The sequence below is a fragment of the Oncorhynchus tshawytscha genome, linkage group LG21 (assembly GCF_018296145.1).
Source record: "Oncorhynchus tshawytscha isolate Ot180627B linkage group LG21, Otsh_v2.0, whole genome shotgun sequence".
Classification (NCBI taxonomy): Eukaryota; Metazoa; Chordata; class Actinopteri; order Salmoniformes; family Salmonidae; genus Oncorhynchus; species Oncorhynchus tshawytscha.
The window spans coordinates 39,528,853-39,550,150 of NC_056449.1; the positions used below are offsets into that span (position 1 = coordinate 39,528,853).

The window sequence follows — 21,298 nt, forward strand, 5'->3', positions numbered from 1 at the left end:
TTAATGAACAAAAAAATGTGCTTTTCTTTCAAAAACAAGGACATTTCTAAATGACCCCAAACTTTTGAACAATAGTGTGTATCTACAATGTATAGGATCCACTTAGGTATCAGATAAATGTGTGTTTGTCCATGGAATGAAAGGGTTAACCTCAGTCGTGTGGTTTGAGCTGCATTACATTAGTAGCCTAATAGACCTGAAGTCTGGAACGATAAAAGTGTTGTCGTGGTCGGGCGAGATCGACGGTGACGTCACACATTAGCGGGCGTCCATCTTGGTAATGATCAAAACTCATTGATCAAAACCTGTGGATGTCACACCCTGATCTGCTTCACCTGTCTTTGTTCTTGTCCCTACCCCGAGACTATGAAACGCACCTTATTCCCTTTATTGAGCTCTAGTCAAAAGTAGTGCACTATATAGGGGAGTAGGGTGCCCTTTGGGATGCAAAACCCTGTATAGGGCACTTCTTTTGACCAGAGCCCTATGGCCCTAGTGCACTATATAGAGGGAGAAGGGAATGCAGAGTAGGTCTAACCCTTGGTAGCGTCCATGCCTCCCACAGCGTAGAGTACTCCTACAGTGGACTTCCTGGGTTTAGTCCTGGGGCTCTGGAACATGAGGCGACGCTCTGGCAGCAGATGGTACTTCATGGCTTCCATTAGAAGCTTCTGGCATTCCAGGTCATCTGAGAACATCGTGTTGTTCTCCAGGTCAGCTAGGAGCTGGAATTAAAGGAGAGTTCTTTTCTGTTCAGTTCAGTAAATCGTTATTATCTCTTAATGGCGATTTTAAGTGCAGCATAAAAAAAGATGTATGAAAATACACAACACATACAAAAAAAACAGTGTGATTGTATATCCTAAATGTACTTCTTTCAACCCGGAAGCAGTAACATTCAACCAGGAAGCAGTAACATTCAACCAGGAAGCAGTAACATTCAACCAGGAAGCAGTAACCAGTAAGGGTCCATTGTCCACTGGTCAAATGTACTGCACTATATAGGGAATAGGGTGCCATTTGTGATGAAGTCATTGATAACCTACTGACTACCTGTGGAGGTAGAAGAGGCAGGCGGATTTCGGCCAAGAGCACCCCAAGGTCCTGCTGGCGATGCGGAACGTCGAACCGCACCCACATCATCAGAGCCTGGAAAACGGTCTCCTCATCTGGTATGTTTATGTCGTCACTGGCCAAGAGTTTGACGATCTCAGCCGTAGGAAGCAGGAGAAACTCCTGGTTGTGAATCACCTCTAGGAAGTGATCCTGAAACAGGGATGTAATCAGGGAGGAGGACTTCGTGGGAAAGGGAAAAATACTGCAACCCAATCTTACAGATGAGGGTCACCAAAACCCTGGTTTCATCTGGACGTTGGGTTGCAAAATACAAAATACATACAATTTTCAGGTGTTGCCTGGATAGAAAAGACAATGTATAAATGAAAGAAGACATCACTTGTTGCACTTGTAGAAGTTAATCATTCATTGGGTAAGTAAGTACAGTAGGTTCTGCCCCTGAACAGGCAGTTAACCCACTGTTCCTAGGCCGTCATTGAAAATAAGAATTTGTTCTTAACTGACTTGCCTGGTTAAATAAAGGTAAAATAAAAAATAAATAAAAAGGTTGATAAATCGGTTAAGTAGATCCAGGGTAAATGTTTTGTCGGCAGTTGTTTACAACAACAAATTAATTATCCATGTACCCGAAACCAGGAGTAGAATTATACATTCTTGGAGAACGTGATTAAGAAACTGTCAGTCTCAGGAGCTAAATATACAGTCAATACCGACCGAATGCCTCGTTTGTTACTCGGTTGATTGATTCTCAGAATTTGACTGACATAGGAAGAAATCAGTCGATAAATCGGACGGTGAACTTTATTTAAACCTAATGAGCAACAAAATGTGGACATCAATGCTGCTAACATGGGCCAACATGACCTCTAAGCCACAGAGCGGAAAGGAAAGGAGGGTGGAGGGGTGGTGTACCTAGTCAGTAGTAGAACTGAATGCATTCAACTGGGATGTGTCATCCGTATTTACCACAGATTAATCACGTAACTGTTATCAGATCTCTATGCTAGTAGAGAACATAGCGACAACACACTGCCAGAAATGTAATTAATAAAAATGTTCTGATTTCATAGCAAGTGATGAACTGTTAGTCTGAAACTTAGTCAGTATGGGGTCAAATACATCGTAACAGTCAGATTGGTGCTAGTTTAGCAAATAAAGAGTATGTTCAATCTGGAGCTCGCTATACATCTTTATATAGATTAATTTTCCTGTTGTTGGTTATCATCCCAGGCGGCAGGGTAGTCTAGTGGTTAGAGCGTTGGACTAGTAACTGGAAGATTGCAAATTCAAACCCCCGAGCTGACAAGGTACAAATCTGTCGTTCTGTCCCTGAATAGGCAGTTAACCCACTGTTCCTAGGCAGTCATTGAAAATAAGAATTTATTCTTAACTGACTTGCCTGGTTAAATAAAGGTACAATAAAAAAAAAAACAGGCTATAAACACAGTACATGTATATATACTATGGCTTTGTGTTATTGTCTCTACTAAGCGTCTTCAATGACTCTCTCTGGATAGTACCAGATGATGCTATATAAAAGCCCTTTATGCTGCTTTGTAATGTTCAACATGCAGGAGATATAAAGGACTAGAACAAAATCTGTTGTCTAGGAACAAGACCCTGAGCTGTTATCTATTGCACCAGCAATAATAAATGTTGACACATTTAACATTTGCTTAGATGCAAGTGCCCGAACAATTACGAAAAGTAAGCATTATTAATTTAATCATTAATCTGTTACAAATTACAGTTGGCTTCACATAATCTATCATGATTGGGCTTTAGTATCTTAGCAGCGACAAGCCTAATGAAATTAGTCTCCTTCAGTGATCTGTTCTGGTAATCGAGAAGGACAGATCTTACAACTAACACGCTGTTGTTTGACGTTGGTATAGATTCATTATTTGTAATTACCATCAGCCAGAATGCTGACAACAACTTAATACATTGATTCTGCTGGCACTGCTACACTGCAGACTCTTCTATTCACAGACATGTACAGAGTGAGTCCAAAATGGCACCCTATTCCCTATATAGTGCACTACTTTCAACCAGAGCCCTATTCCCTATATAGTGCACTACTTTCAACCAGAGCCCTATTTCCTATATAGTGCACTACTTTCAACCAGAGCCCTACTCCCTATATAGTGCACTACTTTCAACCAGAGCCCTAATCCCTATATAGTGCACTACTTTCAACCAGAGCCCTATTCCCTATATAGTGCACTACTTTCAACCAGAGCCCTATTCCCTATATAATGCACTACTTTCAACCAGAGCCCTATTCCCTATATAGTGCACGACTTTCAACCAGAGCCCTATTCCCTATATACTGCACTACTTTCAACCAGAGCCCTATTCCCTATATAGTGCACGACTTTCAACCAGAGCCCTATTCCCTATATAGTGCACGACTTTCAACCAGAGACCCATTCCCTATATACTGCACTACTTTCAACCAGCGCCCTATTCCCTATATAGTGCACTACTTTCAACCAGAGCCCTAATCCCTATATAGTGCACGACTTTCAACCAGAGCCCTATTCCCTATATAGTGCACTACTTTCAACCAGAGCCCTATTCCCTATATAGTGCACTACTTTCAACCAGAGCCCTATTCCCTATATAGTGCACTACTTTTTAACCAAAACCCTGTGGGCCCTGGTCAAAAGCAGTGTACGTTATAGTGAATCAGATGCCATTTCAGACACACCCCATTCATTCTACAAGAAGACAAACCTGAGGTAAGAAACAGTGGGGAAAAGAAACGTGTCTACCCAAGAAGAAAGATTTTAAAAAATGTGCATGAGATGCTTTGGTTGAGTTTGTTTAGTTGAAACAGAAATTCTAACATCAATTAAAAGGGCACTAATCTGAAATGTTTTTTTTTTTTTAAAGAAGGCTAATTCTGACAAAAGCCTACTGAAATCTAACATGAGGACTTTAACAACAGGGCCTTGGTCAAAGAAAGCAGGTCAAGGTTTAGGACACAGCATGATTGAGTCTATATAGAGGAAAAATTACACTTCCTCTCACAAAGGAACAGGATTTCACAAAACATAGAACATCCATCCAGCGTAAACTAGCGGAAAAAAAACATCCTTATCAAAATAACAAGCTGTTGATTCAGAAACCAGATGACAGTTGTACAGGAAGCTCTGTGACTCTCCGTCTGTGTACCAAATTACACCCTATTCCCTATATGGTGCACTTGGCTCTGGTCAAAAGGTAGTGCACTATATAGCAAATAAGGTGCCATTTGGACCATTTCTTCCATGTTCCTTATTGGAGGGATTGAACAGGAAGTGGTCGTGCATAGATGAACCTCACTGTCCTAGACAGGGCTCTGTTTAAACAGATAGAACAACTATCTCCATAAGTTGTTTACTCCGTCAGCCGGAGACAACAGAGGACATTATCTAGTAAATAAATACTGGATCTTCTCGATCACGTAGAAAATGTTTGAAATAAATTTTACAGCTGCATTTTGGAAAAACCCAACCTGCCTGTCAAAACATCAGCCGACATGTCTCAACGCTATTAGCCACAAATGAGCTAACCTTGATCCAAGAAAGGACAACACAAATGTATTTCAATCAAATCCTAGAGTTTAAAAGGATATTTGCATTTTAGTGAAGCATTCAATGGCCATCCAACCCTAACAATGTGATGTAAACATAATGCAACCTCCAAAACCTCCAGGAATACATGCAAACAGCCCAAAAAAACATATTTGAATGTCATTTTTTGGGCGTTTAGGCTGTGTAAATCTGGTTAGATTCCTACCATAGTGTAGTTGTGGGCCACGTTGAGCAGATCCATGCATCCCTGGGCATCAGCGAAGGAGCGTATCCCCAGGCAGTTAGATGGATGGAGTTGTTTCATGAGGAAGTTACAGCAGACCTCAATGACTTGTGAGAGCTGCAGAAGGCAGGCTGCAGCCAATAGACTCTCTATGGTCTCCTCCTTCAATTCAAGGACACCTGCAACATTAACAAGATATGTTGTCACAGAGAACAATGGAAGTAGAGCTTCATATGAGCTCCCAAAACTTTACCAGGCCTGGGGCACAGGGGAGAAAATGACTAAAAACATCACCAGGCCTGGGGCACAGAGGAGAAAATGACTAAAAACATCACCAGGCCTGGGGCACAGGGGAGAAAATGACTAAAAACATCACCAGGCCTGGGGCACAGAGGAGAAAATGACTAAAAACATCACCAGGCCTAGGGCACAGGGGAGAAAATTACTAAAACATCACCAGGCCTGGGGCACAGGGGAGAAAATGACTAAAAACATCACCAGGCCTGGGGCACAGAGTAGAAAAGTACTAAAAACATCACCAGGCCTGGGGCACAGGGGAGAAAAGTACTAAAAACATCACCAGGCCTGGGGCACAGGGGAGAAAATGACTAAAAACATCACCAGGCCTGGGGCACAGAGGAGAAAATGGCAGATTGACAGATGTGGGGATTTGATGCTGCCCTTTAAACACCAGCCGGCTCCATGGGTATTACTGGGTGGATACCTTCAAATTTCAAATGGCACCATTTTCCTCATTTAGAGCGTTGTTTTGACCAAGAACTTTGGGCCGTGGTCCAAAGTCGTGCACTTCATAGGAAATAGGGTGTCATTTGAGATACATAAATGAGTGTTGCGGAGTACTCACCAGTGTAGGCAAAGTGGACCAGAGATCTCAAGGCTTCTGGATCCACCCCCTCCATCTTGATCTCCTCCTGTTTGGCCTCTCTCACGTCGCTGGTGAACATGGCAGCAAAGTAGTCAGATACTGCACTGAGGACCAATCTGTATGGGACAACATCAACAAGTTAGTAGTCAGAGAATGCACTGAGGAGGGAGCTGAGAGGGAGCTCTGATGAGAGAGGCCTGTAATTTTCATCATAGGTACACTTCAACCATGACAGACAAAATGAGAAACAAAATCCAGAAAATCACATTGTAGGATTTTTTATGAATTTATTTGCAAATTATGGTGGAAAATAAGTATTTGGTCACCTACAAACAAGCAAGATTTCTGTCTCTCACAGACCTGTAACTCCTTCTTTAAGAGGATCCTCTGTCCTCCACTCGTTACCTGTATTAATGGCACCTGTTTGAACTTGTTATCAGTATAAAAGACACCTGTCCACAACCTCAAACAGTCACACTCCAAACTCCACTATGGCCAAGACCAAAGAGCTGTCAAAGGACACCAGAAACAAAATTGTAGACCTGCACCAGGCTGGGAAGACTGAATCTGCAATAGGTAAGCAGCTTGGTTTGAAGAAATCAACTGTGGGAGCAATTATTAGGAAATGGAAGACGTACAAGACCACTGATAATCTCCCTCGATCTGGGGCTCCACGCAAGATCTCACCCCGTGGGGTCAAAATTATCACAAGAACGGTGGGCAAAAATCCCAGAACCACACAGGGGGACCTAGTGAATGACTTGCAGAGAGCTGGGACCAAAGTAACAACGCCTATCATTAGTAACACACTACGCCGCCAGGTACTCAAATCCTGCAGTGCCAGACGTGTCCCCCTGCTTAAGCCAGTACATGTACAGGCCCGTCTGAAGTTTGCTGGAGAGAATTTGGATGATCCAGAAGAAGATTGGGAGAATGTCATATGGTCAGATGAAACCAAAATAGAACTTTTTGGTAAAAACTCAACTCGTCGTGTTTGGAGGATAACGAATGCTGAGTTGCATCCAAAGAACACCATACCTACTGTGAAGCATTGCGGTGGAAACATCATGCTTTGGGGCTGTTTTTCTGCAAAGGGACCAGGACGACTGATCCGTGTAAAGGAAAGAATGAATGGGGCCATGTATCGTGAGATTTTGAGTGAAAACCTCCTTCCATCAGCAAGGGCATTGAAGATGAAACGTGGCTGGGTCTTTCAGCATGACAATGATCCCAAACCCGCCGCCCGGGCAACAAAGGAGTGGCTTTGTAAGAAGCATTTCAAGGTCCTGGAGTGGCCTAGCCAGTCTCCAGATCTCAACCCCATAGAAAATATTTGGAGGGAGTTGAAAGTCCGTGTTGCCCAGCAACAGCCCCAAAACATCACTGCTCTAGAGGAGATCTGCATAGAGGAATGGGCCAAAATACCTTGTGAAGACTTACAGAAAACGTTTGACCTCTGTCATTGCCAACAAAGGGTATATAACAAAGTATTGAGATAAACTTTTGTTATTGACCAAATACTTATTTTCCACCATAAATTGCAAATAAATTAATTAAAAATCCTACAATGTGATTTTCTGGATTTTTTTTCTCATTTTGTCTGTCATAGTTGAAGTGTACCTATGATGAAAATTACAAGCCTCTCTCATCTGTTTAAGTGGGAGAACTTGCACAATTGGTGGCTGACTAAATACTTTTTTGCCCCACTGTATATCAGACAGACAGTATAGACAGTATTCCAGGTGGTATGTCAGACAGACAGTATACCATGTGGTATATCAGACAGACAGTTTACCAGCTTGTGCAATTATGGTGCCATGTTTTCACATATAGCCCTGAATCCAACTTTGACTTACAATTAGAATGGTTGGATGGCTGGCTGGCTGGCTGGGTGTTTCAGTGATGTTGGGACACACCTCAGTGATTTACAGGTAGATTGACTGACTGGCTGGCTGGCTGGGTGTTTCAGTGATGTTGGGACACACCTCAGTGATTTACAGGTAGATTGACTGACTGGCTGACTGGCTGGGTGTTTCAGTGATGTTGGGACACACCTCAGTGATTTACAGGTAGATTGACTGACTGGTTGACTGGCTGGGTGTTTCAGTGATGTTGGGACATACCTCAGTGATTTACAGGTAGATTGACTGACTGGCTGACTGGCTGGGTGTTTCAGTGATGTTGGGACACACCTCAGTGATTTACAGGTAGATTGACTGACTGGCTGACTGGCTGGGTGTTTCAGTGATGTTGGGACACACCTCAGTGATTTACAGGTAGATTGACTGACTGGCTGACTGGCTGGGTGTTTCAGTGATGTTGGGACACACCTCAGTGATTTACAGGTAGATTGACTGACTGGCTGACTGGCTGGGTGTTTCAGTGATGTTGGGACACAGCTCATGGATTCTCTAACTGCCCCTAACAGCTTCCACTTGTGTTCTGCATAACGACATCCAATTTGTTGAACCAGCGCATGAGAAAAATAGAAATGAAAGTATCTCATAAACAACATTTACAATTACTACCAACAGATAAAAGACTCAAGAGTTCTAATCGTGTTTCTGTCTCCGTCTGGTTTGCTTCACAAGTCTGCTGATGTCAAAAACTGAAATGGGGAGTAATTATTAAAAGCTGCTAGCACAAGGAAATTAGTTTTCTTTGAGATGTGTTTAATATGAATACAGAGGATATTATGGTCTGTCCTCTACAGAACAACTTTTGTACATGCATGATATATTCAGGTTGTACTAACTGTCATGTAAATGATTTATATTTACGTTTATGTTATTTATGTATTTTTTTCGATTGCCCTGTTGAAGCATGTATTTATCAAAGTCTGTGGGGTTTATTTTTGTTGCTTTTTTAAAATCACACCCACTCAGTAAACAGTCATTTCTGGGTCCTCAAATTGCTATCTGACGCAGGCCCTCTGAAATAAGAGCACCTCTGATTAATTAGATAGTACTAATGACCGTACAGTTGATCAACGTCTTGTTTTGTCTGAGATGGTGGTCAGTGAAAGGACTCTTGCATGTGGCTATCTTAATAATATTGGTTACCTATATAGTGTCCTACTTTTACCTAAAGCCCTATGGGCCATGGTCAAAAGTAGTGCACTTTATAGGGGATAGGGTGTCACTTGGGACACAGCCATATTGATCCTGAAATGTTTCCAGGAGAAACCCAGTGGGCAGGTGAAATTAAATGTAAGAAGAGCAGCAGGTACTGACCTGTGAGCCGGGATCTTATGATCTCCTGCTATCAAGACAACATCACACAGCTGCTTGTGCTGAAGATAGGTCTCCATCTTGCGAAAGGTCTCTTCCGCATGGTTTGTAGCCTGGAAGAACTCATCCGAGCCGTTGGAGCTCATCCTAGCGGAGGAAGAGGAGGAGGTGGAGGAGGAGGAGAAGGAGGTGGAGGTGGAGAAGGGGGAGGAGGGGGAGGAGGTGGAGGAGGATATATGTAAATAATCATGGTTAGCCCTACACGGAAGAAGTTACATGACCATATAATGCTACTAATATCAATATTTTTGAGACCAGACATGGGACTGTGAATAGAACATATTATTTGAGTGGAATGTTTTCACTTATTTTCTCCCCTGTGCCCTAGGCCTGGTAATGTTTTTAGGTATTTTCTCCCTTGCCCAAGCCGGGTGATGTTTTTAGTTATTTTCTCCTCTGTGCCCCAGGCCTGGTGATGTTTTTAGTAAATGTATTCCCCTGTGCCCTAGGCCTGGTGATGTTTCTAGGTATTTTCTCCCCTGCCCAGGCCTGGTGATGTTTTTAGTAATTTTATACCCTGTGCCCATGTCCTGGTGATGTTTTTAGTAAATGTATTCCCCTGTGCCCTAAGCCTGGTGATGTTTTTAGGTATTTTCTCCCCTGCCCAGGCCTGGTGATGTTTTTAGTCATTTTCTCCTCTGTGCCCCAGGCCTGGTAAAGTTTTGGGAGCTCATATGAAGCTCTACTTCCATTGTTCTCTGTGACAACATATCTTGTTAATGTTGCAGGTGTCCTTGAATTGAAGGAGGAGACCATAGAGAGTCTATTGGCTGCAGCCTGCCTTCTGCAGCTCTCACAAGTCATTGAGGTCTGCTGTAACTTCCTCATGAAACAACTCCATCCATCTAACTGCCTGGGGATACGCTCCTTCGCTGATGCCCAGGGATGCATGGATCTGCTCAATGTGGCCCACAACTACACTATGGTAGGAATCTAACCAGATTTACACAGCCTAAACGTTTTTTTGGGCTGTTTGCATGTATTCCTGGAGGTTTTGGAGGTTGCATTATGTTTACATCACATTGTTAGGGTTGGATGGCCATTGAATGCTTCGCTAAAGTACAAATATCCTTTTAAACTCTAGGATTTGATTGAAATACATTTGTGTTGTCCTTTTTTGGATCAAGGTTAGCTAATTTGTGGCTAATAATGTTGAGACATGTCGGCTGATGTTTTGACAGGCAGGTTGGGGTTTTCCAAAATGCAGCTCAAACATTTTCCACAGTATTTATACAGTATTTATACCCCCCCACACACACACACACACACACACACACACACACATACACAGAAACCGAGAGACGTACAGTCCCCATAGGAGAACTCTTTAAATAACCTTTTTGGTTCCAGGTAGAACCTTTTTCGGGTTTACACTTTACACAAAGGTTTCTACTGTACATGGGGACAGTCGAAGAACCTTTTTGGAGCCCTTTTCTCTCAGAGTGTACCTAGCAGACCTAAAAGGTATATTGTATCACAATCAAAGTAACCCAGTCAGCATAGTGATATGACAAAACCCAACTTGCTGTGCGGCAGGTTAATATGTCAGAGGTACAGTAGGTTAATATGTCAGAGGTACAGTCAACGAATATGTCAGAGATACGGTACGTTACTATGTCAGAGATACAGTAAGTTACTATGTCAGAGGTACAGTAAGTTACTATGTCAGAGGTACAGTGGGTTAATATGTCAGAGGTACAGTCAACGAATATGTCAGAGATACAGTACGTTACTATGTCAGAGATACAGTAAGTTAATATGTCAGAGGTACAGTAAATTACTATGTCAGAGATACAGTAAGTTAACATGTCAGAGATACAGTAAGTTAATATGTCAGAGGTACAGTAAGTTAACATGTCAGAGATACAGTAAGTTACTATTGAAGAGGTACAGTAAGTTATTATGTCAGAGGTACAGTAAGTTACTATGTCAGAGGTACAGTAAGTTAACATGTCAGAGGTACAGTAAATTACTATGTCAGTGATACAGTAAGTTAACATGTCAGAGGTACAGTAAGTTACTATGTCAGAGATACAGTAAGTTACTATGTCAGAGGTACAGTAAGTTAATATGCCAGAGGTACACTAAGTTAATATGTCAGAGGTACAGTAAGTTAACATGTCAGAGGTACAGTAAGTTAACATGTCAGAGGTACAGTAAGTTAACATGTCAGAGTTACAGTAAGTTACTATGTCAGAGGTACAGTAAGTTAATATCTCAGAGGTACAGTAAGTTAACATGTCAGAGTTACAGTAAGTTAACATTACAGAGGTACAGTAAGTTAATATCTCCGAGGTACAGTAGGTACGAGGTAAGTACTACTTATAGGTAAGTACTGCAGAACTAAAGCAATGATACTCGTTACTGCTAGGTACAATGAGTGCGTACCTAGCGGACCTAAAAGGTATTTTGTATCACAATCGAAGTAACACAGTCATCATAGTGATACGATAAAACACAACTTGCTATGCGGCAGGCAAACATCATTTTATAGACTAAACCGCCATCTTTATCTACCAGTCTGAGCCGAATTAAAAGTGTAACAACTAAACTGCGTACCTAAGTGGATAAAGAAACTGAGCGCTAACTCCAACGGGACAGGCTGCTTACAAATCTAGGCAACTCCCGCCTCGCCTTCCAAACAAAACATGTTTTTTTTTATAGACATGGACTAAGCAAGTGAGCTGGCTTCCCGTTCACAGTATTGTGTTAATGCTGTATTCTGAGCCCTGCTCCCCAAAGACCGGAAGATTACATGCTGTTTTACAGAGTATAAATAATCCTTCAGACTTGTGGCAAATAATTCAGGCCAGTTACTTTGGTGTCCTTCACGGGGGGAGGGGGAGCAAATCCACTTGCTGACATTTAAGTCGTTTGTTACACTAAAATAATCAGTCGCAACTGTCAGAGAGAATTAACTGATTCTAAAAAGTTGTTTCTTTGAGGAGATTCATAGTTTTCAAAGTTTTTTGGATCACACTGTTACATGGGAGAATGTACAGAAATGTCAACATCTATGATGGGTATCTTATCAGTCTACACCACCATAGAAACAGAATCCACACATACAGGAAAACTTGTGGCTTTCGACTTTTCAGAAAATATTTCATATATACGAGGCTGTGGACCACAGCCTATTGTAGAAACCTTTATTGGGGAGCTTTATGATAAATTCATCTGTAATGTATTGCCCTGTCTGACTCAGGGAGTCCTGCGCTCATACCAAATAGCCCCCTATTCCCTATATAGTGAACTACTTTTGACCAGGGCCCATGGGGGACCATTTGGGACATAGCCTTGCTTGGCAACACGAAACTAGACTGAATAAGGACTGGGACTGTAAAACCAAGATGTATCACCTCTGTACGGGCTCAAAGGAACGCGGTAAAGTTTTTTGAGGTACAGTAAGTTACTATGTCAGAGGTACAGTAAGTTACTATGTCAGAGGTACAGTAGGTTAATATGTCAGAGATACAGTAAGTTAATATGTCAGAGGTACACTAAGTTACTATGTCAGAGATACAGTAAGTTAATATGTCAGAGGTACAGTAAGTTAATATGTCAGAGTTACAGTAAGTTAATATGTCAGAGGTACAGTAAGTTAATATGTCAGAGGTACAGTAAGTTACTATGTCAGAGGTACAGTAAGTTAATATGTCAGAGGTACAGTAAGTTAATATGTCAGAGGTACAGTAAGTTACTATGTCAGAGATACAGTAAATTAATATGTCAGAGATACAGTAAGTTACTATGTCAGAGGTACAGTAAGTACGAGCTAAGTACTGCAGAACTAAAGCAGCGATACTCGTTAGTACGAGGTAAGTACTGCAGAACTAAAGCAGCGATACTCGTTACTCCTCCTAACCCTTGAAGGAAGTGTCAAGATGTTGTTTGAAGTCCAACATTGTAGTGAATAACAGATTTTAAGTTGAATTTTTTAGTTGAATGTCATAAGAACGTCATGCACCTAACACTGCAAGCAAAATCTGAGTTTCCTTCCAGAATATGTTCATCCCTAATGGCACCTATTCTATGCACAGTGCACAATCTAGGGAATAGAGTGCCAATCGGAGTTTAGCCATTGTATTGCTATTCTACAGTTCTCTGTTTACTAGCTGTAGGGTCACAGATACAGCAACTTCCTCCTCCCACACCCTCCACACTGAACACTGTGGAGCTTGATTTATTAAGCAGAAATAACTACTGATCTGATCGATTACAACACAGCAATACTGCCTTAATCTGATCGATTACAACACAGCAATACTGCCTTAATCTGATCGATTACAACACAGCAATACTGCCTTAATCTGATCGATTACAACACAGCAATACTGCCTTAATCTGATCGATTACAACACAGCAATACTTCCTTAATATAATAGTTTACAACACAGAAATTAATTGTGCCTTAATCTGATAGATTCAACAATGTAAATATATTGCTCTAATATGACAGATTCAACAACATAAATACATTTCTCTAATATGATAGATTCAACAAAATAGCTACCAGTATGCCAATCTGTAATAGCAGCACCATTAAACTGTTTTCGGGACCTATATCACACCATTATCTGACAAAGTAAATTCAAAATGAGTCTGAAAAAGGGTACTTTCAAATATCAACTATATTAAAACTCTGTCTTTAGGGTGGCAGGTAGCCTAGCGGTTAGAACGTAGGGCCAGTAACCAGAAGGTTGCTGGATTGAAGGGGTTTGGGTTATATGTGGAAGACACATTTCAGTTGAATATATTCAGTTGAACAACTGACTAGTTATCCCCCCTTTCTCCTTTCTTCTATTGAATATCTAGTAGGCCTACGCTATATTTTAGAATATTTTACGTAATAATAATCTATAATATAATCCATTAAGCAGACACTTTTATCCAAAGCAATTTACAGTCATGCATGTATACATTTTGAAACGGGCCGTCCCGACGGTCGCAGCGTTTCAAGCACCATGGTCTACCAACAGCCAACAGAGGACCTGATTGGATATTTGCACGTCTCCTAGGATTAATCATCCCAAAGCAATATTTAAAGGTCATGGTTTATAAATCCTATTATAACTATAAGTGTGATCAGGATTACAGCAGCTAGCTCACTTCCTCCCATCTCTCTCTCTCTGCATTAGGTTGGTAAAGAAACTACTCAGACAAAGACCCACATGGCATGCCAAGTCGTCCACATAGAGTAACCTAGTCCATTAGATAATGTTATGTCTCTGCTTCCTTTATGGTAAATCTGCCATGCTAGCATTCAAATGTGTTGAGCAGAGAGAGTCATATTCATTCATTCATTCATCCATTCATTCAGTGATATCACTTCATCCCAGCAGTCAAACAAGAGACTACCAAGCCTGAGCTGCAGATAATTCTGTCCCCCACCACCCTCACCATACTGACAGTCAGATTTCTAATGGTTTATGTCTGCTGTTTCATTTGTTGTTACAGATATCCTTTAATATGAGTATATCCGTGTGGCCTAAAGGCTAGCCAGCTTCTTTAACAGGTATCTGGTTGAGAGAACAACCAAAGGTCTCTTTGTGTTTGAGAGCACATGGAGGAAAATTGCTATGGCAATTAATGGAGAATGGTTATTGCCCCCAATATATCTCTCCCTCCCCTCTATTACGACCCCCCTGTGTGCCTATTCCCTGGTCAATAGTAGTGCACTATATATGGAATAGGGTGCTATTTGGGACAACACCATGTGTTGTAAATTATATCAGTAAAGTAGTGTTGTAACTGTGTTTTCTTGTCAGCTTAATGTCTACCAAGCCTTGATAGATAATGAAGGCTAAAGCCGGTGAGATATTGATTCATTTTTTTTTCAATATTGAGTAATATGTCAGGGGAGGAGGAAACCTTGAGTTGGTTTAAATGGAAAGACATCAATCTGATGTTTTTTCACTTTTATTTTTTACACTTTATCAATTTAGCAGTCACTTATCCAGAGAGACTTACAGGAGCAGTTAGGGTTAAGAGTCTTGCACAAGGGCACATCAACAGATTTTAGTCAAAAACTAGAGAAGTTTCGGTTACTGGCCTAACACTCTTAATTGCTAGGTTACCTGCCGCCCTTTAGAATTAATGGTTTCATTTGCTGACTCAATCGTTCATATTTACAGCAGTGTGTAAGTGTTCCAAGCATTTGCTGATATGTCATATGTGTATAAAATATGCTAGATGTGCTGCTGAAAACATATTAAATGTAGAAATATAGTATTTGCAGTGGTAAGGAAAACTACATTCAATTCCTTTAGTGAGATTTGGCATTCCACATACATATATGACCTATATGATTACTCTGCCGAGGCCTGGGGGACTTCAGGAAAGTGGAAATGTACATTTAAGTGGAAAATGTGCATGTGTTAGCAAACCACTTCCCCTAGTTTGCTGATGGTGGTTTTAAGGAACATCAAGATCCACACAATGTTTGCAATAATAATAACGCTCATACAAATACCTGTTTGGCTAGGTCAATAGCAACACTTTTAAAGAATAGAAACAAAACAACATTTTAATTGTAAAAGTGGTTGTTTGATTTCTTTGTATCTTGAAGTTTTAGTAAGAAATTCCGTTGTTATTAGGCTATACATCCTACTACTGCTCGCGTATTCCACAAGCATTATGGGATCTTTACATCAGACTGGGTGTCAACCACCAACTGAGAGCCTATAAGCCATCATGAAAAACAAATGAGTTACTGCCGTTGACAGGGAGAAGGATTTGGTATTTCTCTTCCAAGACGTTTGAGGGGGAATTGAGATATCATTTACTCATGGTTAAAGCTGCTGACTCAAACTTCTGTTAGTGTTTTGTAAGAATAGGTCAGGGTTTCTATTTATTTGGGGTTATGTTGTATATTTCAGAGAAAGCAGGTTGAAACGTTGATTATTTGGCAGCAATGAGAGGTTTGGATGTCAGTGATGAGCATATAGGAGCTCTCCGATGGTGCAGTGATATATATTGGTTGAGGGTGGGTTTATATATTTTTTTTTACATTTTGAGGATCTGAGGACCCATGCCAAATCTTTTCAGTCTCCTGAGGGGGAATAGGTTTCGTCGTGCCCTCTTCACGATTGTCTTGGTTTGCTTGGACCATGTTAGTTTGTTGGTGACGTGGACACCAAGGAACTTGAAGCTCTCAACCTGCTCCACTGCAGCCCAGTCGATAAGAATGGGGGCGTGCACGGTCCTCCTTTTCCTGTAGTCCACAGTCATCTTGTTTGTCTTGATCACGTTGAGGGAGAGATTGTTGTCCTGGCACCACACGACCAGGTGTCTGACCTCCTCACTATATGCTGTCTCAACGTTGTCGGTGATCAGGCCGACCACTGTTGTGTCATCTGCAAATTTAATGATGGTGTTGGAGTCGTGCCTGGCCATGCAGTCATGAGAGAACAGGGAGTACAAGAGGGGACTACGCACACACCCCTGAGAGGCCCCTGTGTTGAGGATCAGCGTGGCGGATGTGTTGTTTACTACCCTTACCACCTGGGGGCGGCCTGTCAGGAAGTCCAGGATCCAGTTGCAGAGGGAGGTGTTAAGCCCCAGTGTCCTTAACTTAGTGATGAGCTATGGTGTTGAACGCTGAGCTGTAGTCAATGAACAGCATTCTCACATAGGTGTTCCTTTTGTCCAGGTGGGAAAGGGCACTGTGGAGTGCAATAGAGATTGCACAATCTGTGGATCTGTTTGGGCGGTATGCAAATTAGAGCGTGTCTAGGGTTTCTGAGATGATGGTGTTGATGTGAGCCATGACCAACCTTTCAAAGCACTTCATGGCTACAGACGTGAGTGCTATGTGTCGGTAGTCATTTAGGCAGGTTAGCGTAGTGTTCTTGGGCACAGGCACTATGGTGGTCTGCTTAACACATGTTGGTATTACAGACTCGGACAGGGAGAGGTTGAAAATGTCAGTGAAGACACTTGCCAGTTGGTCAACGCATGCTCGCAGTACACATTCTGGTAATCCGTCTGGCCCTGCGTCCCTGTGAATGTTGACCTGTTTAAAGGTCTAACTCACATCGGCTGCAGACAGAGTGAACACACAGTGAACAGCTGGTGCTCTCATGCATGTTTCAGTGTTATTTGACTCGAAGCGAGCATAGAAGTATTTTAACTTGTCTGGTAGGCTCATGTCACTGGGCAGCTCTCGGCAGCGCTTCACTTTGTAATCTGTAATGGTTTGCAAGCCCTGCCACCTGTGACGAGCTTCAGAGCCGGTGTAGTATGATTCGATCTTAGTCCTCTATCTTAGTCCTGTCCTTTGTCTGTTGTCGGAGGGCATAGCGAGATTTCTTAAATAGTTTCCAGGTTAGAGTCTCGCTCCTTGAAAGCGGCAGCTCTAGCCTTTAGCTCAGTGCGGATGCTGCCTGTAATCCATGGCTTCTGATTGGGGCATGTACGCACGGTCACTGTACGGATTTATGTTTCCCTGCATTAAAGCCCCCGGCTACTAGGAGCGCCGCATCTGGGTGAGTGTTTTCTTGTTTGCTTATTGCGGAATACAGCTCATTCAATGCTGTCTTAGTGCCAGCCTCTGACTGTGGTGGTATGTAAACAGCTACGAAGAATACAGATGAAAACTCTCTTGGTAGGTAATGTGGTCTACAGCTTATCATGAGATACTCTACCTCAGGTGGGCAATAGCTCGAGACTTCCTTAGATATGGTGCACCAGCTGTTATTTACAAAAATACATAGCCCGCCGCCCCTTCTTTTACCAGACGCCGCTGTTCTATCCTGCCGGTACATCGTATAACCAGCCAGCTGTATGTTGATATTGTCGTCGAAGCAGTCCCGTGTGGTGACAAACACAGACAAGGAAACAAACACCCACCAACCAACAGTGAAACCCAGGCTACCTAAGTATGATTCTCAATCAGAGACAACTAACGACACCTGCCTCTGATTGAGAACCCTACTAGGCCGAAACAGAAACCTAAACATAGAAACACAAAACATAGACTACCCACACCAACTCACGCCCTGACCATACTAAATAAAGACAAAACAAAGGAAAATAAAGGTCAGAACGTGACAAATGGAAGAAAGTGGGGGATTATTCGATCGCCTACGAATTCTCAGAAGGCAGCCTGCCCTTCGGCCCCTCTTTCTCCGCCTCCTCTTCACTCAGATCACGGGGGTCGGGGCCTGTTCCCGAGGAAGCAGGAAAAAAGGATTCTGCTAGTCCGTGGTGAGTAATCGCAGTCCTGATGTCTAGAAGTTATTTTCGGTCATAAGAGACGGTAGCAGGAACATTGTGTACAAAATAAGTAAAAAAATGAGTTACAAACAATGCAAATAAACAAACAAAAACATAATCGGCTGGGGGCATGTAAAATGTCTGCCTTGTTCTCCAGCGCCATCTCATAGCCCCTCTATTGTTATTTACTGCTGCTCTTGAATTATTTGTTATTCTTATCTCTTACTTTTCTAGTTATTTTCTTTAAACTGTGTTTTTGTTTAAAATAAGGGCTTGTAAGTAAGAGTTTCACTGTGACAAATAAAATAAACATTTCGTAATAATGGTAACATTCTATTACTATTGGTAGCACTATTTATATTGGTAACATTCTATTAATATTGGTAACATTCTATTTATATTGGTAACACTATTAATATTGGTAACATTCTATTAATATTGGTAACATTCTATTTATATTGGTAACACTATTAATATTGGTAACATTCTATTAATATTGGTAACATTCTATTAATGTTGGTAACATTCAATTTATTTTGGTAACTTTCTATGAATATTGGCAACACTATTAATATTGGTAACATTCTATTAATATTTGGAAAATTCTATTAATATTGGTAGCACTATTAATATTGGTAACATTCTATTCATTTTGGTAACTGTGAATATTGGTAACATTAGACTAATATTGGTTACACTCTTGTAATGTTGGTAACCACTCTATTAGTATTGGTAACATTCTATTAATATTAGTAAAACTCTATTAATATTGGTAACATTCTATAAATATTGGTAACACTATTAATATTGTTAACATTTTATTAATATTGGTAACATTCTATTAATATTGGTAACATTCTATTAATATTGGTAACATTCTATAAATAATGGTAACACTATTAATATTATTAACGTTCTATTAATATTGGTAACATTCTATTAATATTGGTAACATTCTATAAATAATGGTAACACTATTAATATTATTAACATTCTATTAATATTGGTAACATTCTATAAATATTGGTAACACTATCAATATTGGTAATTGGTTTGCTGATGTCAACCTTGTGAACAGAGTGCCCCATGGTGGCGGTGGGGTTATGGTATGGGCAGGCATAAGCTACGGACAAAAACACAATTGCATTTCATTGATGGCAATTAGAATGCATAGCGATACCATGAAGAGATCCTGAGAACCATTGTCATGACATTCATCCGCCGCCATCACCTCATGTTTCAGTATGATAATGCAAGGAGCTGTACACAATTCCTGGAAGCTGAAAATGTCAGTTCTTCCATGGCCTGCATACCCACCAGACATTGAGTATGTTTGGAATGCTCTGGATCGACGTGTATGACACTGTGTGCCAGTTCGCGTCAATATCCAGCAACTTGGCACAGCCATTGAAGAGGAGTGGGACAACATTCCACAGGCCACAATCAACAGCCTGATCAACTCTATGCAAAGGAGATGTGTCATGCTGCATGAGGCAAATGGTGGTCACACCAGATACTGACAGTTTTTTAAAGGTATATGTGACCAACAGAAGCATATCTGTATTCCCAGTCAAGTGAAATCAGTAGATTAGATCCTAATGCATTTATATCAATTGACAGATTTCCTTATTTGAACTGTAACTCAGTAAAATGTTTGAAATTGTTGCATGTTGGGGTGTGGGGCGGTAGTGTACAGATTATTTTATGGGACAATACATTAAACAATTTGGTACATTTGATAAGTGAGATGAACATTAAATACATTATTTGTTGATGTAAAAATTTTAATTCACAGATTTTAAGGTTGTGTCATTAGATTTGTGAAGGGGTGGGGTCCCCAGTGGTTCTCGGTAAAGAAATGGTGTCCCCAGAAGTTCTCGGTAAAGAAATGGTGTCCCCAGAAGTTCTTGGTAAAGAAATGGTGTCCCCAGAAGTTCTCGGTAAAGAAATGGTGTCCCCAGAAGGTCTTGGTAAAGAAATGGTGTCCCCAGAAGTTCTCGGTAAAGAAATGGTGTCCCCAGAACTTCTCGGTAAAGAGATGGGGTCCCCAGAAGTTCTCGGTAAAGAGATGGGGTCCCCAGAAGTTCTCGGTAAAGAGATGGTGTCCCCAGAAGTTCTCGGTAAAGACATGGGGTCCCCAGAAGTTCTCAGTAAAGAGATGGGGTCCCCAGAAGTTCTCGGTAAAGAGATGGGGTCCCCAGAAGTTCTCGGTAAAGAGATGGGGACCCCAGAAGTTCTCGGTAAAGAGATGGTGTCCCCAGAAGTCTTCGGTAAAGAGATGGTGTCCCCAGAAGTTCTCGGTAAAGAAATGGGGTCCCCGCTGAATAAGTTTGAACACCACTGATCTACAAGGTATAGAAAGCCTTGTTTTGGTATCAGTGTATGTGAAGGGCTTATCACCTGAGTTTGCCATAGAGGGGATAAAGGGAGACAGATCCTCTTCATCTCTGATTGGCTTTTACCTTTCAACATCAACACTTGTTTACTTTCCTGCAACAACACAACACAAGCAGAACAAGATATCACCCCAGAAATCACCCCAGAAATCACCCCAGAAAGATATCACCCCAGAAATCACCCCAGAAAGATATCACCCCAGAAAAATATACTGTCTATAAGATGTACACAACAACAGAAGATCACACAGCCCAAACTCCCAAGGATGTATTTGAACATAATCCTTTTAGAGGTTGCTTTCCGATAAAATAATATGCCAGAGATGAACTAGCAAATGAACAGCAAAACAGGTAAAGATTGTATGTGTCACATTCGTTGATGGGAAGAATTAGACCAAGGTGCAGCGTGGTAAGCGTACATCTTACTTTATTTGATGAACACCAAAAAACAACCAAATATGAACGAAGGCTACACAGCAACAATACAAAATCAAGATCCCACAAACTAAGGTGGGAAAAAGGCTGCCAATGTATGATCCCCAATCAGAGACAACGATAGACAGCTGCCTCTGATTGAGAACCATACCCTGCCAAGAAAGAAATTGACAAACTAGAATGCCCACCCAAAT

General features: G+C 41.4%; 1 protein-coding gene across 2 annotated transcripts in view; it reads right to left on the reverse strand.

Moving 5' to 3' along the window:
* Positions 1–21,298, reverse strand: part of klhl4 (kelch-like family member 4) — a 44,393-nt gene that overhangs the window by 14,991 nt on the left and 8,104 nt on the right. Inside the window, exons 2-6 of one of the 2 annotated variants that reach the window (XM_042303480.1) lie at positions 9,001–9,144; positions 5,747–5,883; positions 4,864–5,060; positions 1,051–1,266; positions 539–725 (exon numbers count right to left, since the gene is read on the reverse strand). In XM_042303480.1, the coding sequence (XP_042159414.1) occupies positions 539–725; positions 1,051–1,266; positions 4,864–5,060; positions 5,747–5,883; positions 9,001–9,144 (881 nt within the window). The remainder of the gene's footprint in view (positions 1–538; positions 726–1,050; positions 1,267–4,863; positions 5,061–5,746; positions 5,884–9,000; positions 9,145–21,298) is intronic. The other variant, XM_042303481.1, reaches the window with a different exon arrangement.